At 52.6% G+C, this 16,301-nt stretch overlaps 1 protein-coding gene across 3 annotated transcripts in view; it reads left to right on the forward strand.

The window, feature by feature from the left end:
• Positions 1-345: 345 nt before the first annotated feature.
• The window catches only part of LOC115093650 (E3 ubiquitin-protein ligase TRIM39-like), a 142,743-nt gene continuing 126,787 nt past the window's right edge, over positions 346-16,301 (forward strand). For 2 of the 3 annotated variants that reach the window (XM_029605703.1, XM_029605705.1), the window contains exon 1: positions 347-796. In XM_029605703.1, coding sequence (XP_029461563.1) covers positions 356-796 — 441 coding nt within the window. In that variant the 5' untranslated portion in view covers positions 347-355. Of the gene's footprint in view, positions 797-16,301 lie in introns of all 3 variants that reach the window. The other variant, XM_029605704.1, reaches the window with a different exon arrangement.

Here is a 16,301-nt window from a genome sequence, read left to right on the forward strand (position 1 = left end):
TTTATATATGTTAAGCATTCTTAGGGTGCATTTTTGGGTCTGGGTGCATTTTTAACATGTTGGTTTGTTTTTTTTAAGAAAGCATTAGCTTAGTGCAGCAGGTGTGTAAAAAATTTTATCTATTTTAGTGTGTACATTAATAAATTGTACTGAATTTCAGAGCACAAGTTTAAGGTTCAGCTTATTACATGGGCCTCTTTGTTGGCCGCAGGCTTCATGTTACACACAGGGAGATGCACGAGTGTGGGCACTGCCGGCCTCCTTGATAGCCTAGATGGCGCTGTATGCAGACAGCTGGCACAGATCCCGTCCTTGAGAGAGATTGCTTATTTTTTAGCTCACTAGCAGACCTCACATGAAACTGTTATTTCCTGTTAGAAGCATGGCTGCTGTAAGCCCTGCTAAGAGGCTCCGAGATGAAGCTTCTTGTTCCGTCTGCTTGGATTATTTTACAGACCCGGTGACCTTGGACTGCGGACACAACTTTTGTCACTCTTGTATCACTCTAAGCTGGAAGGGGCTAGACACAAACTTTCCCTGTCCCCAGTGCAGGAAATCCTCTCAGCAGAGAAGCTTCAGGCCAAACAGGCAACTGGCTCGCCTGATAGAAATAGCAAAAAAGCTGTGTCAAAACCCAGCGCAACTAAAAGAGAAGAATCTGTGTGAGGGGCATGAAGAGAAGCTGAAGTTGTTCTGTGTAGAGGATCAGAAACCAATCTGTGTGGTGTGTAACAAATCCCAGGATCACAGATCTCACACTGTGATACCCAGAGAGGAGGCAGTACAGGAATACAAGGTATGTACCATTCTTTTCTCCATGGTGGCCGAAGCTGGGAACTTTTGATTTCTTCTCAGTTTGGGATTGCCATAGGAGGCATGGCGGGGGGTACACTTTCTCCTTTCACATGCTGGCTGTCAGTTTCTCTCTTCATGCTGGCCCCCACATACTCACTCACTACCAGGTTCTCGCTCTTTTGGACAGACTTTGTCCGCACCCCTGGTTTACACTGCGCAGCGGGACCTGAAGCGTCTGCGAGATCTTAGAGAAGTGCAAGCAGTGATCGCTGCTTTGCCCTGTTCTTTCTGTTACTGTTTTTGGAAAGGGGTGTAGTTGAGGGGCTCCTGCCCTTGGCTTGCTCCCTGCACCAGCCTCAGAGGCTGAGAGAGGTGGCGCTGGTTTCCCCTTGACCCCCGGCACCGCTGCTGCTGTAAGGAAGGGTGGGAGGCTGCCACCCTCCTCACAGCTGCCAGAATAGGGCGACTCGGAGCGGCCAACGCTGCCTTCTCTCGTCCCACCGGGGCCAGTGAGAGGCAGCAGGGCTGCCGGCGCCTCGACAAGCTGCTCACTTCTTGGGCACTGCTGATGCAGGAGTGAGAAGGGAGGAGGCAGGCCAGAGAGCCAGGCAGTGCTGCGGCTTTGAGATCTCTGGAACTGGAGCCATAAGGGCTCGGGTAGGGACAAGGAGGGGGCAGGAAAAGAAGGAAGGGAAGGAGAAAGCCTTGAGCGGAGGGAGGGATGTGTGTGGGAGAGAAAGAGGGGATGAGATGTGCGTGTTTGAAGGATGGGAGTCAGTTGGGTGTGTGAGGGGAGGAGGAGAATGGAAGAGTGTGGTTAAATACCATGAAGTAGGATGAATAAAAAAAAAAGAAATGAAAAAGGGGGCAGTCAGATTGAAAGATCTGAAAGAGAAATGTAGAACAATGGAGAATAAATAAATGAGGACTAGATAGAAAAATGAAAATAAATATAAAGATTAAAGAAGGAGTCACATGATGTGGTGAGCCAGGGTGGCTGCTTCCTCCTGAGCTCCAGGTGCCGTGCTCCTGCTTTCAACTCTTTTATAATTTATTTACTTTTTCTGGGTGGCTGCATAGGGCAAGTGAGGGGCTTATGTCGATTGTCACCTACATGAACAAATTTCCACCGGGAATGCCCGCACAAGCTGGTAAAAGAGACAAGGAGAAACCCCATGGGGTAGAAGCCCAATGGCAGCAACTATACAAGCGAAGGAACACACTGAAGATAAAGCACCTCATGATATTATGCGTATAGAGATTAAAGAAGTTGTTCTGACAGCCCTTGATGAAAAATTTGCAGTTATCGCTGCTCAACTGGGAGAGGTGAAAACAGATTTATTAGATCTGAGCCCTGCATGGAACAGGTGGAGGAACGGGTCTCAGTTTTAGAAGACGACTCCCTTGCAACTACAATGAAGATGGCAGTCATAGAAAAACCTTTGGAGGAGCAGGCCACGAAACTTGACGACTTAGAAAATCATTCAAGACATTTGAATCTCAGATTTCTTGGCCTGCCCGAATCAATTGAGAATCGCTCTCTCGGAGGTCTCTTGGAATCTTGGCTCCCAGATGCACTAGGCCTCCCAGAATTAAAACCTCATTTCCGAGTCGAGAGAGCGCACCGTCTTGGAGTAAAGAAAGACTCAGAAGTCAGGCCACGAATAGTTATTGCGAAGATCCTGAACTTTGCTGACAAAGCTATGATTATACAAGCCTTCCATAGGTGTCCGGAACTAACTTATCAAATGCACCAAATTCGTATCTTACAAAACTATGCAGCAAAAATTGTCGCTCTCTGTAGGAGTTTTTCGCCGGTATGTTCGACCCTTTTTAAGCGACAAATAAAATTCGCGCTCCAGTTTCCTGCCAAATTAAAGATCTGGCATGATGGAAAGACCAGCACGTTTGAGATCCCGGAAGAAGCACAAACATTTATGAACGCTCTTACAAAATGAACAGTATTGTTCACCTGCAAGGAGGTACTTTATATAGGCTAGATTCAGAACAGAAACTTGATGTTAGTAGCGTAGCAAAAATGTCTCTTTCTGAGCTGCCTGTAGAAGTTCTAAACAAGTTTACTGATTTTTAATTTTTGGGGCCGGGAATCCTGTTGCAACTATGGTCGATTATTGTCGTCAAAGGAGATGAACCATGACCGCCTTCCTTAAGTGACAGTATTAACCACGGTGGAGATTGGAGACTCTGGCCTTTGAAGGTTTGATTTCGCATTACTGACTCAGGCTTTCCTGTCCCCAGATGGATCAAATAATGCCCCAGCAGCACTCAAAGCCTATTCTGTGCTATGGAACGAGGACTCTAACATCCTTTCCGATGTCGCCTTGTTTTATAATGGCTAACTGAATGTTTCCTTGTTCTTTATTTCCATTATGGAATAGCAAGCTATTCATATGGCTTGACTTTGTATAGCACAGAGCAAGTTTTGAGGGTGATATTCTATTTTGCCTCCCCTAAGGGGAGCATAATTTCTTGTTTGGATCTTTACCATTTTTGTGGGATTCCCCTTGGAGAGGATTTTGGTTTAATACCCTTGAAATATTCCGGAGCCTGGACTAGTCTGAATGTTGTTTGATATTTTTGGTGATCCTGTTATCTCCTATACCCTGACCATAGGCAGGAGCGTGGCACCCGCTTACATAATACACATGGCTCCATTCCCCTTATACTTTGGGGGAGATAGTTTTGTTCATTTATTGTTAAGGTGGGTTTGGGGAGGGGGGAGGGAGGTATATCAAGAAAGGGAGTATGTAGAAATAGGGCATTTTTTTAGAGTCAATATATGCTGCAACTTTACACTGTGTTTGTCACTCTGTAATCAGCAACAAGATACCAAATGTTTAGGTTCATTCTCATCTTTTTCTCTCTCTTTTGCTCAGGTGACTGGGTACCCTCTCATATTCTCTCTTTTTATAAATGCATGTATCAATATAAAATATCAAGGTGGGGCTTGGCTGGGGGGGGGGGCCTCCCTGTTGTGTTCAGATTTTTCTTTTCTTCTAAAATATGCCTTTCTACTTTCTCATGGGTGATGGGGTAAAAATAATATCTTGGAATGTTAATGGTCTGGGCTCTCCAGTTAAAAGAGAGAAGATTTTGCAGCACTTGCACTGATGTCACGCTTCTATTGCATGTATTCACGAAACTCATCTATCTTCCTTTGAGAATGTAAAATTATATATAGACTGGGTGGGTTCCTGTCTCTTTGCTGCAGCTAAAGATAAAAAAGCAGGAACAGCTATTCTCATTAGCAAACGCTTACATTTTACTCTGACCAAAGCTATATCAGACGCAGATGGCAGGTATATTTTCATCATAGGCCATGTGCAGGGCAGGGAGATCTCTAGCTGTAATATCTATGCATCAAATGAATATTCCCATTCCTTTTTTCTTAAGCTATCCTTTGGGTTTTACATTCTCATGGTACACTTTTTCTTTTGGGGGACTTCACTTGTGTTGCTGATCCCGCCCTTGATAAGTGCCCTCCCACATTAGATGAGAAACTGTATAGAAACCAGGGGGTAGCATTTATGTGCAAGAAACTTGGTTTACTGGATATATGGAGAGTCTTGCATCCTCAGGAAAAAGATTTCATACATATATCTAGAGCTCATGCTTCGCTATCACGCATTGATTATATCCTCGTGACCCAAACAAGTTTTTCACAGGTTCTGAAGTCTGAAATCGGCTCCCAGGTTATATCAGATCATGCCCTGATTTGGGTGGAGCTTACATCTCCTGGCACTGGGAGGGGGGGCGGGGAGACTGAATTTGGAAATTTCCAAGTTTTTTTTAGCACGGACCCACAATTTCAGGCTTTTCTGAAAGAAAGATGGGAGAACTTTGCATCTCACAACTAGCAGCATTTGCAGACTCCTCAGCTTTTCTGGGAGATGGGGAAAGCAGTCATGCAGGGGGAAATCATTGCCTTTTTAAGTAGAAGGAAAAAGCACCTTAACAACACAATCCTTCAATTAGTGTTGCAGTTGGGTACTGCTGTGGAATAGTGGACCCTTGGGCCGACCTACCACGAGAGGCGGGGTAGGCCGGGAGGCGGAGCCAAGGCTCAAAGTGTTCACCAGGTGATTGCCGGGAAACCAGGAACCCCCCAGGAGGAGCCCGTAGGGTCCTGGCTCCTTGGGATTTAGGTACCAGAGAGAGAGTCCAGTAACAGAGAACCAGGAAGTCCAATGGTAATTGAGTCTAGCACAAGATCTTCACCCGGGTACCCAGAACCCCCCAGGAGGGGCCCGTAGGGTTCTGGCACCTTGGGACTTGGGTACTAGAGAGAGAGTCCAGCAACAGAGAACCAGGAAGTCCAAAGTTCCCTGTACGTACTAGGATCAGTCCAGACCGTGGGTTATGTCCCCCGTCCAGCAGATGGAGTCAGAGCAAACTTCCGAGGGTGCTGACATATAAGCAGGTGCACCCTCTAGGGATCCTCCTCAGTATCTCTCTGACTCCAGCAGATGCGAGTGGGGGAACCTTTGCTTCCCCAGTTGGTGGCTTCTGCCCCACTATTTCTATCTTTTCTTTTCAGGACAGGATCAAGCAGGCCTGGGTTCTAAATTATTAAATAGAGTTTAAAAAAAAAAAAAAAAAAATTTTCTCTTCTCAGGGAGTCTCTCTGAGCCCCTGCCCGGGTCTCGCAGCCCTGGTTAGCTTGCCAGCGGGACTACTTTCTCATTTGTCTGCCTTCTGTTCTTCTGTTGTTTCCTCCTCTCTCCGGCGGTAAGTTTTTGTGTTGCTGTTAATTTTTTCTTCACAGCTTCGCCGTCGAACGGCTCAGGGGCACGCTGGTGGAGCCAGTCTCTCCCCTGCTCGGAGCGCCGCGATTCGAACCCCTCCCCCTCGGCCCTGCGAAGTTTCATTCCCCGGGGCCGCGGCAGCAGGGAAGTCCCATTCCCCTGCTGCTCCTGAGGGGAGGGTTCGCGGAGTTGAGCCTGGGCGGACGAGCCCGCTCCTCCCGCGGCGCGGTTTCCCCGGATCCGGCCCCAGGGGCAGTCCCTGAAGGGGTTCTCCCTCCCGACCGGACGCCATGCAGCGCTTTCAGGGGGCTCCCGGCGCCGACCCGGGGCAGGGCGGATCGCGGGATGTCTCCTCCGGCGTCGCTCTCCCCGGGGGGGAGTCCGGGCCGTCTTCCCCGCCTTTTTCGCCGTCAGGCTCGGAGCGCCGCGGCTTGAAGGGAAGGGCCCCGCCCCCTCCTTTGGCGGGAGCGGCGGCCATCTTGGAGCTAGAGAGCGCTGCTGACTCGGAAGCTGAGGAGTCACAGCATGGATTTTCGCCGCGCTTGAGGCCGATTCGAGCCCCTTCCTCTCCCCCCATCGCTTCGGGCCCCTCCACGGACCTTGCCCTCGCCGTCCCCCCACCGGCAGGGGGGTTTACGGCGGATTTTGTTCTTCTAATGCACCAGGCGTACCGCCAGAGCCTGCAGCCGGTGGGGGGGTCGCCCGGCGGTGGCCAAGCGAACCCCACGCCCGCGAAGATGCCCCGGCTGGTGGGGGTGGGGGGGGCCAATCCAGCGCCCTCGGGGGCCGGCCAGAAGACGCTCCTGGCTCTTCCACCCAGCGGAGCGACCCCACCGCAGGACCCTGGAAGTGACCCGGCTTCAACGGCTGATGAGGATTCGGTCCTGGCAGCGCACCTGGAGTGTGACGACCCACGGGTGCTCCGGATCTTCCGAAAGGAGGAGCTGTCTGACCTCATCCCACACGTCCTCCAGGAATTGGATCTCGACCCGCCCGTCGAACCGCCTGGGCCTCCGGCTCCCTCCGTAGCCTCAGCAAGCTCCAAAGGGGACCCTGTCCTGGCGGGCCTACGTCCCCGGGCGCGAACGTTCCCGATTCATGAGTCTTTCCTACACCTTTTGGTACGGGAATGGGACACGCCGGAGGCGTCGCTCAGAGTGGGCAGAGCCATGGACAAGCTCTACCCTCTTCCCGGAGACTTCTTGGACCTGCTTAAAGTACCCAAGGTCGACTCGGCAGTCTCTGCCGTCACCAAGAGGACCACGATTCCCGTCACAGGGGGAACGGCCCTCCGCGATGTCCAAGACAGGAAGTTGGAAGTCTGCCTCAAGAAGATCTTCGAGGTCTCTGCGCTGGGGGTCCGCGCAGCTATTTGTGGTTCACTCACCCAGCGTGCGGGGCTACGGTGGGTGCAGCAGCTCCTTACTTCACAGCAATTGCCACCTGAGGAAGCGGCGCAAGCGGACAGGCTGGAAGCCGTCATTGCCTACGGGGCCGATGCTCTCCACGACTTGCTGCGGGTCCTGGCGAGGACCATGGTTGCGGCTGTTTCCGCCAGGCGACTGCTGTGGCTTCGGAATTGGGCGGCGGACGCCTCGTCCAAGTCCAGCCTAGGTTCTCTACCCTTTAAGGGTAGGTTCCTTTTCGGCGAGGATCTTGACCAGATCATTAAATCCCTGGGGGAAAACTCCGTACATAGGTTACCCGAGGACCGCCAGAGGTCATATCGTCCGTCCAATTCCTTCTCCAGGAATCGGTTCCGCTCTCAACGGCGATTTCGGAGCTCCAAGCCCCAGGGTCCGAGAAACCCCTCGAACAGGTCTCAGTCTTGGACCCGGTCCTTTCGTGGCCGCAGACCACCAAGGGATTCCTCGGCGCAGGGAGCTTCCGGCAAGCCCAACCAATGATGTCAGGCCGGCCCACTCCCCCCTCCCGAAGATCGGTGGACGACTAGCCTGGTTTTACGAGGAGTGGGCCAACATCACCACGGATCAATGGGTCCTGGATATTCTAAGGCACGGTTACGCGTTGGATTTGCGGCATCGCCCCAAAGACAGATTCGTCTTCTCGCCCTGCGGGTCAAGTCACAAACGTCTAGGAGTACAAAGCACGCTGGACCGGCTCCTAGCCCTGGGGGCCATCTCACCCGTCCCCTCCGGAGAGGTGGGCTCGGGTCATTATTCCATCTACTTCGTGGTGCCCAAGAAGGATGGATCCTTCCGTCCCATTTTAGATCTCAAGGAAATCAACAAGGTCCTCTGGATACCCCGGTTTCGCATGGAAACCCTCCGCTCGGTCATAGCGGCCGTTCATCCGGGGGAGTTCCTAGCTTCCCTGGATCTGACGGAAGCCTACTTACACATTCCGATATATCCGGCCCATCACAGGCTCCTCCGCTTCAAGATACTGGGACAGCACTTCCAGTTCCAGGCCCTCCCCTTCGGGTTGGCAACGGCACCCAGGACGTTCACCAAGATCATGGTGGTGGTGGCGGCTGCGCTCCGACGGGAGGGCATTCTAGTACATCCTTACCTGGACGATTGGCTCATCCGAGCGAAGTCCCTTTCGCAGGGGCGACAGGCGGTCGACCGGGTGGTCGAATTTCTGCAGTCTCTCGGCTGGGTAGTCAACTTCGGCAAGAGCAGTCTCCTTCCGTCTCGGCAGCTGGACTTTCTCGGAGCACGCTTCGACACAGCTCAAGGCAAAGTCTTCTTGCGGCCGGACAAGGCCCAGTCGCTGAGGGAGCAAATCCTCCATTTTGCCGCTCTCCAGGTCCCAATAGCGAGGGATTACCTGCAGATCCTGGGTTCGATGGCCTTCGCAATCAACCTGGTACCTTGGGCCTTTGCACACCTGAGGCCCCTACAGATGGCGCTACTCTCGCGGTGGAAACCGGTCTCGCAGGACTATCAGGCGATACTACCTCTTCCGCCGGCTGCCAGACTCAGCCTTCGTTGGTGGCTAGATCCCAGGAACCTGGCGCAGGGCTGTCCCCTGGAGTCGCCGGAATGGATTGTGGTCACAACCGATGCCAGTTTGACCGGCTGGGGGGCAGTGTGTCTCAGAAGCTCAGCTCAGGGGCAGTGGACACAGGAACAGGCGTCCTGGTCGATCAACCGCCTGGAGACCAGAGCAGTCCGATTGGCGCTCATCCAATTCCTGCCTCTCATCCGGCAGCGTGCGGTCCGGATTCTCTCGGACAATGCGACCACGGTAGCCTACATCAACCGACAGGGAGGCACCAAGAGCCCGGGGGTGGCCCTCGAAGCGGCCCGCCTCATGGCCTGGGCAGAGCGGTTCCTCGACCGCCTGGCGGCCTTCCACATCGCAGGCGTGGACAATATTCAGGCGGACTACCTGAGTCGGCAGACTTTGGACCCGGGGGAATGGGTTCTCTCCGACGAGGCAATGTCGCTCATCACGCGGCGCTGGGGAACTCCTGCCATGGACCTCATGGCAACGTCGGACAACGCAAAGGCTCCGCGGTTCTACAGTCGGAGGAGAGATCACGGGGCGGAAGGAGTGGACGCCCTGGTGCTACCCTGGCCACCTCATGTTCGGCTGTACGTCTTCCCGCCGTGGCCCCTGGTGGGCAAGGTGGTGCGAAGGATAGAAGATCATCCAGGGCAGGTCATTCTGGTGGCGCCAGAATGGCCGCGGCGCCCGTGGTTTGCGGACCTACTCAACCTGGTGGTGGACGGACCTCTGCGATTGTCACACCTTCCGCGGCTACTCCATCAGGGTCCGGTATTTTCGGACCAGGCGGAACACTTTTGTCTCGCGGCTTGGCTTTTGAAAGGCAGAGTCTCCTGCGCAAGGGATACGCAGTAGCCGTGGTAGACACTCTTCTCAAGGCACGTAAGACATCCACTTCAGTCGCCTATGTACGGGTCTGGAAGGTATTTGAGGTCTGGTGTGCTGGACATGGGGCCTCCGCGACGGCGCCTTCGCTCCGTCAGGTCCTGGCCTTCCTCCAGGAGGGCCTGGAGAAGGGTCTCGCCTACAACTCCCTGCGTGTGCAAGTCTCGGCTCTAGCCTCCCTGGCTCGTACCACGGGACATCCAGACCTTTCGTCTCATCCGGACGTCTCGCGCTTCCTCAAGGGAGTCAAGCACCTGCGGCCGCCGGTGCGTCATCCCTATCCCTCCTGGAATCTCAACCTGGTTCTCCGTCTCCTTGGACAGGCTCCCTACGAACCACTACGGCAGGCCTCCCTCAAAGACGTCACACTTAAGACGGTGTTCCTGGTCGCCATTGCCTCGGCGAGACGCATCTCCGAGCTTCAGGCGCTCTCGTGCCGGGAACCGTTTCTCCGCTTCATGGATTCGGGAGTCTCTATACGTACGGTGCCTTCATTCTTACCTAAAGTGGTGTCGTCCTTCCATTTGAACCAGTGGGTGGAACTGCCGGCCTTCCCGTCGGATGCGCCTCAGGCCCTCCGGCGTCTCGACGTGAAGCGCTCTCTGCTGCACTACTTGGAGGTGACCAATGAGTTCCGGGCTTCCGACCATCTCTTTGTGCTTTGGTCCGGTCATAAGAAAGGCCAGCAGGCGTCTAAGACGACTATCGCACGTTGGCTCAAGGAAGCGGTTTCCTCAGCCTACATCGGCGCCGGGAAGGCGCCCCCGGAGGTAGTCCGGGCTCATTCGTTGCGTGCCCTGGCCACGTCCCGGGCTGAGTCTCAACATGTTCCCATTCAGGAAATCTGTCGCGCGGCGACATGGAAGTCGCTGCATACCTTCTCGAAGCATTACCGGTTGCAACTGCCGGTAGGTGATTCGGGTTCCTTTGGGGACAGGGTTCTTCGAGCAGGGTCTTCAGGGACCCACCCGGTTTAGGGAAGCTTTGGTACATCCCACGGTCTGGACTGATCCTAGTACGTACAGGGAAAAGAAAATTATTCCTTACCTGCTAATTTTCGTTCCTGTAGTACATAGGATCAGTCCAGACGCCCACCCGGGTTTCTTAAGTAATGGTCAGACACCTGCTCGTGTACGTTCTATCTCCTGTCCCTCCAACTCCTACATTCTGAGGTTTTGTTGTTGTTCTTCACAGTTCTCCTTGCAAGTTGCATTGGTTAGATGTTCTGTGGTTACATTTTGATTGGTGCTTGATCCATCCTACTTTTCTGTCTAGTGTTGTTTTCTCTGGGCTTTGATATTCTCGATACTGAGGATCCCTAGAGGGTGCACCTGCTTATATGTCAGCACCCTCGGAAGTTTGCTCTGACTCCATCTGCTGGACGGGGGACATAACCCACGGTCTGGACTGATCCTATGTACTACAGGAACGAAAATTAGCAGGTAAGGAATAATTTTCTTATAATAGAGTCTCTAAGTGAGCAGACGTGAGTAGGAACAAGTAGAAACCTGGAGCGGGGTCTGCAGCCAGCAGGTGAAGGCAAGGCTGAAGGCTGAAGCAGGAACAGAGACGAGCCGGGATCAAAGGCAGGCGGCAACAGAGCGTGGTCAGGGACGAACCGGGGTCGAGGCCGGCAGCAGGCAGAGCGTAGTCAGGGACGAACCGGATCGAGGCAGGCAGCAGGCACAGCGTAGTCAGGGATGAACCGGGGTCGAGGCAGGCAGCAGGCAGAGCATAGTCAGGAACGAACTGGGGTCGAGGCAGGCAGCAGGCAGAGCGTAGTCAGGAACTCCAAGGTCAGCGGCAGGAACTCAGCAAGACGAAGCGCAACTCAGAACTACAAGACTGTAGTGAACCTCGTTGCAAGGCGATGATGGAACGTCCGGACACCGGTTATATCTGTCTCAGAGCGTGACGTCATCAGCGCAGGCGGGGCTTGACTTCCGGGTTCTGGGTGCTCAAAGTGGCTGTACTTGCGTGCGCGCGCGCGAGGCCGCGGTGAGAGAGACAGGCAAATGGCGGATGCCACATGGAACTGAGCGCGTCCTTGGGTCCTGGAGACCGCAGAGTGCGGCGTCCCCAGACGCGGAGGTAGGCGCTGGTCACGGGGAAGAGAGGGGAAGAGAAGAACCAGTTCGGGAGCTGATGGGAGCTTAGGTAGAGGAATCAAATGCACCATTTTCGAAAAGCGGTCTACAGTGACCCAGATTACTGTATGGCCGCTAGATGGAGGCAAGTCTACCACAAAATCTGTGGCCAGATGTGTCCAGGGTTCGGTGGGTATTGGTAAGGGCTGAAGGAGACCACATGGGGAACCCGGGCTTGGTTTCTGACGAGCGCAGGTAGGACAGGACCTCACATAAGTGGAGACATCCTGCCGGAGGTTGGGCCACCAATAAAATCGGTTGAGGAGCTCCATTGTTTTCTCACGCCCGGCATGCCCTCCGACGAGGGAGTCGTGAGCCCATCGTAGCGCCGTGAGGCGATCCCTGCGAGGAACTACGGTTCTATCCTGGGCGAGGACCGTCAGGGCTGATAGACGGACCTTACTCGGGTCCAGGATGAATTGAGGCTGTTCTTGATCCCCTTCGTTACATGATGTCCGGGAGAGAGCATCCGCTCGGACGTTTTTTGCTGCCGGTCGGTACTGTAGGATGAAGTTGAATCGGCTAAAGAACAAGGCCCAGCGGGCCTGGTGGGGGTTCAAACGTTGGGCCTGGGACAGAAACTCAAGTTTTTTATGATCGGTATATACCGTGGTGGTATGTAACGCCCCCTCGAGCCACTGCCTCCATTCCTCCAGGGCGAGCTTAATAGCCAATAACTCCTTGTCCCCAATGGAGTAGTTGTTCTCAGCGGGGGAAAACCTCCTCGAGAAGTAGGAGCAGGGTAGGAGTTGTCCAGAATCCGAATGCTGACTCAGCACGGCTCCCACGGCGATGCTGGAGGTGTCGACCTCCACTATGAAGGGTTTGGAGGGGTCCGGGTGTCGAAGGCAAACGTCGGAAAGGAAGGCTTCCTTTAAATCAGCGAAAGCTGTAACAGCGGCGTCAGGCCAGTTCCTGGCGTCGGCACCCTTGCAGGTCAGAGCTGTGAGTGGAGCCACCCGGTGAGAGTAGCCTGGAATGAAGTGTCGATAGAAATTAGCGAAGCCCAAAAATCACTGGAGGGCCTTGAGCCCCTTGGGTTGAGGCCACTGGGTGATGGCCGCTACCTTCTCTGGATCCATGCGGAAGCCAGTTGAGGAGATAATATAACCTAGAAAAGACAGGGATTCAGCCTCAAAGGTGCACTTTTACATCTTGGCATAAAGGCGGTTCTCCCGGAGAACCTGAAGGACTTGTTTTACGTGATGATGATGGGAGTCCAAATCCTTTATGAGAAGATGAGTACATCATCTAGGTATACTATAACATGAGTGTTCAGGAAGTCTTGTAGGACCTCATTCATGAAATGTTGGAAGACAGCTGGGGCGTTGCAGAGTCCGAAGGGCATTACAAGATACTCGTAATGCCCGTTCCTGGTGTTGAACGCCGTCTTCCATTCGTCTCCAGGACGGATACGTACCAGGTTGTAGGCCCCCCTGAGATCCAGCTTGGTAAACACACGGGCACCCTGAAGGCGGTCCAGCAGTTCCGGGATCAATGGGAGTGGGTAACGATCCCGCTTGGTAATGGCGTTCAAGCCCCGGTAATCAATACATGGCCGGAGAGAATCGTCCTTCTTAGCCACGAAGAAGAAGCCGGCGCCTGCAGGAGAGCGAGAGGGCCGGATGAACCCTTTGGCCAAGTTCTCCGTCACATACTGCGACATGGCCTTGGTCTCGGGTAAAGACAGAGGGTACAGGTATGGGGTCTCCTCGCTCCTCAACCTCCGGCTCCCAGATATTCCTCCGTCTGCTGCTGTCTTTATAGCAGCAGGCGCCCTGTGCTGACGTCACTTCCTGGCCTCGTAGTCAGTCGCGTTTGGCCGCCTTCCTCCGTCACCAGGTCGGCCAGCTGTTCCGGGACCTCGGTTGTTTCAGGCACTAGAAGCGGCAACAGGTATGGGGTCTCCTCGCTCCTCAACCTCCGGCTCCCAGATATTCCTCCGTCTGCTGCTGTCTTTATAGCAGCAGGCGCCCTGTGCTGACGTCACTTCCTGGCCTCGTAGTCAGTCGCGTTTGGCCGCCTCCCTCCGTCACCAGGTCGGCCAGCTGTTCCGGGACCTCGGTTGTTTCAGGCACTAGAAGCGGCAACAGGTATGGGGTCTCCTCGCTCCTCAACCTCCGGCTCCTATCCCGACCCCTTTACCTGGACATGTTGCAAGACAGGACTCTCTTAGTCAATTGGAAGGTCTTTCTATGTTTAGTGCAAATGCTGGAAGTCCGAAAAATGTATCAATGGAAATGATATGGTCAGCTATACTGTTATTACAGAAAAATATAGTGTCTTTAAATATTAATATAAAAGATATGCAGACCACTTTGTTAAGTATTAACCCTTTGGTAATGAGTAATGAGGTGTCTCTTGTAAAGGTCAAGGAAGAACTAAATTTAGTTAAAGAAGTACAAGTATCGATTATAAAAGGAGAAAATACTCTTTTAAGGAAAGTAGAGAATTTGGAAAATATAGCCCGATATAACAACTTAAGGTTTGTGAATTTTCCTAAGTGTAGGATGATCTCCCCGAGGGAGCAACTTAAGAATTACTTTAGAGAAATACTAGCATTAACACCTGAAAGTTTCCCTTTAATTACAAATTTATATTTTTTAAATGAGAGAAATCAAGGTTTAAATGTTGAGGTGCCTCAACAAGATGATACTTTGAATGTCACAGAATTGCTGGAAACCTCAAGTACTGCCCAGATTGAAAGAAGGGGGACATTAATGGTTAAATTTTCCCAGTCCTCGGATAAGGAAAAAATTCTAAAAATGTTTATGCAAAATAGAACCGCTTCTTATCTGGGTCAGAAGATTTGGGTGTTCCCAGATGTGGCAAAAGAAACACAGGCTAGAAGAAAAAAGTTTATAACTCTAGCCAACATCGCTAGAACATTTGGTATTCGGATATATATTAGGTTTCCCAGCAAATGCATAATGTATGTAAATGATCAGAAATACATTTATTATGATCCCAATGATCTCGAGAAATATCTGGAGCAACATAGGAACCAGAGTAGGGGAGAGGGGACTCCAGAAAATAGCTCAGTTGGCAATGCAATGATTGAATAATCTGTATAATTTCTGTTTATATAGATAGAATTGTTTTGTTTATTAATTGGAATTGTTCAAAGGCCCCCTCACTGTTTAGTATTAAGGAATTAGGAAGAGAAGGAATAATAGTTTTTGATATACATTAATGTTGGATGATGTGATCTATAAATATTCCTGAACCTGTAAAATTTCAATGGAAAAAATTGAAATACAGATATGAATGTAGTTGTATTAAAACTAAAAATTCATAAATAAAGAATTAAAAAAAAAAAAAAGACAGAGGGTACACTCGGCTGCGAGGCGGGGTGGTACCAGGCAGTAAGTCAATGGGGCAGTCAAACGGCCGATGCTGCGGAAGAAGCTCTGCCATCTCCTTGGAGAAAACATCCTCGAAGGACTGGTATGGCTCAGGCAACAGTTGGGAGGAGCAGACGTTCAGGGGTCTAGGTGGATGCGGAAGTTGCAAGCAGTGTTCAAAGCAGGCTGGCCCCCACCGAACCAACTGGAAGTCGTCCCACTGTATTAGGGGCGAGTGCAGACGGAGCCACGGCAGTCCCAGAACCAAGGGGTGCACCGCTCGCTCTAAGACAAGCAAAGAGATCTGCTCCGAATGGAATAATCCGGTTTGTAGAGTAACGGGAGCTGTGGAGCAGGTAATGGCCCCGGGGAGCAGAGTGCCTCGGATGGATGAGATCCGAAGCGGAGGGACCTTTTGCACTGTGGAGAGGGCGAGCTGGGCCACCAGGTCGGCCGCTATAAAGTTCCCTTCTGCACCTGAGTCTATGAACGCACGGACCTGGAGTTTCCCTCCAGGATACTTCAGGGTTACAGGCAATGTGCACAGAGGAGCTGATCCGGAAGCGCCTAGGTGTAGCTCCTCAGTATAGCCTAGGCAGGAGCGTTTCCCGGACGCTACGGGCAAGTCAAGAGAAAATGCCCCTTGCCTCCACAATAGAGGCAGAGGCCAAGCGTACCGCCGTCTCTTCTTTTCCTCAGGAGTCAGTGGAGATCTGCCAACCTGCATGGGTTCCCCACTAGACATAGGAGTAGGAGAAGCCCCGAGAGCCCGGGATCTAGAAGTGGTAGATGACGGGGGAGGCGGTATGCGGGACGAGCGGATCTCCTTATCTCGCTGCTGGAGACGACGGTCCACCCTACCAGCTATGTCAATGAGATCGTTCAAGTCCCCTGGTAGGTCTCGACCTGCCAGCTCATCCTTGATTCGGCCGGATAGTCCTTCAAGGAAGATGCCCTTCAGACAGTCGTCCTGCCAACCGACCTCCATGGCTAGCGTGCGGAACTCGATAACATAATCCGCCACTGGGCGTGTTCCTTGCCGGAGGGTCAGGAGTTCTGAGGCTGCGGCACTTAGGCGTGCCGGGTCGTCGAAGGCAAGCCAAAAATTGAGGAGAAACTCCTCCAAATTCTGTAGCATAGAGTCCCGGCATTCCCACAAGGGTGAAGCCCAGTTAAGGGCCTTACTGTCCAGGAGTGAAAATATGAATGCCACAGAAGGGAATTGGGCCGGCAGAAGGGTAAACCGTACTTGACACTGGTTTAAAAACCCTCGGCAGGACTTGCTGTCCCCGGCATACTGGGGGGGGGGCGTAGGTAGCTGCGTAACTGAGGCAGTAGAGACAGTGGATGCCTGACGTGACTCCCGAGCAGAAACCTCTAGCTGGGTG

The sequence above is a fragment of the Rhinatrema bivittatum genome, chromosome 6 (genome assembly GCF_901001135.1).
Source record: "Rhinatrema bivittatum chromosome 6, aRhiBiv1.1, whole genome shotgun sequence".
NCBI classification, from domain to species: domain Eukaryota; kingdom Metazoa; phylum Chordata; class Amphibia; order Gymnophiona; family Rhinatrematidae; genus Rhinatrema; species Rhinatrema bivittatum.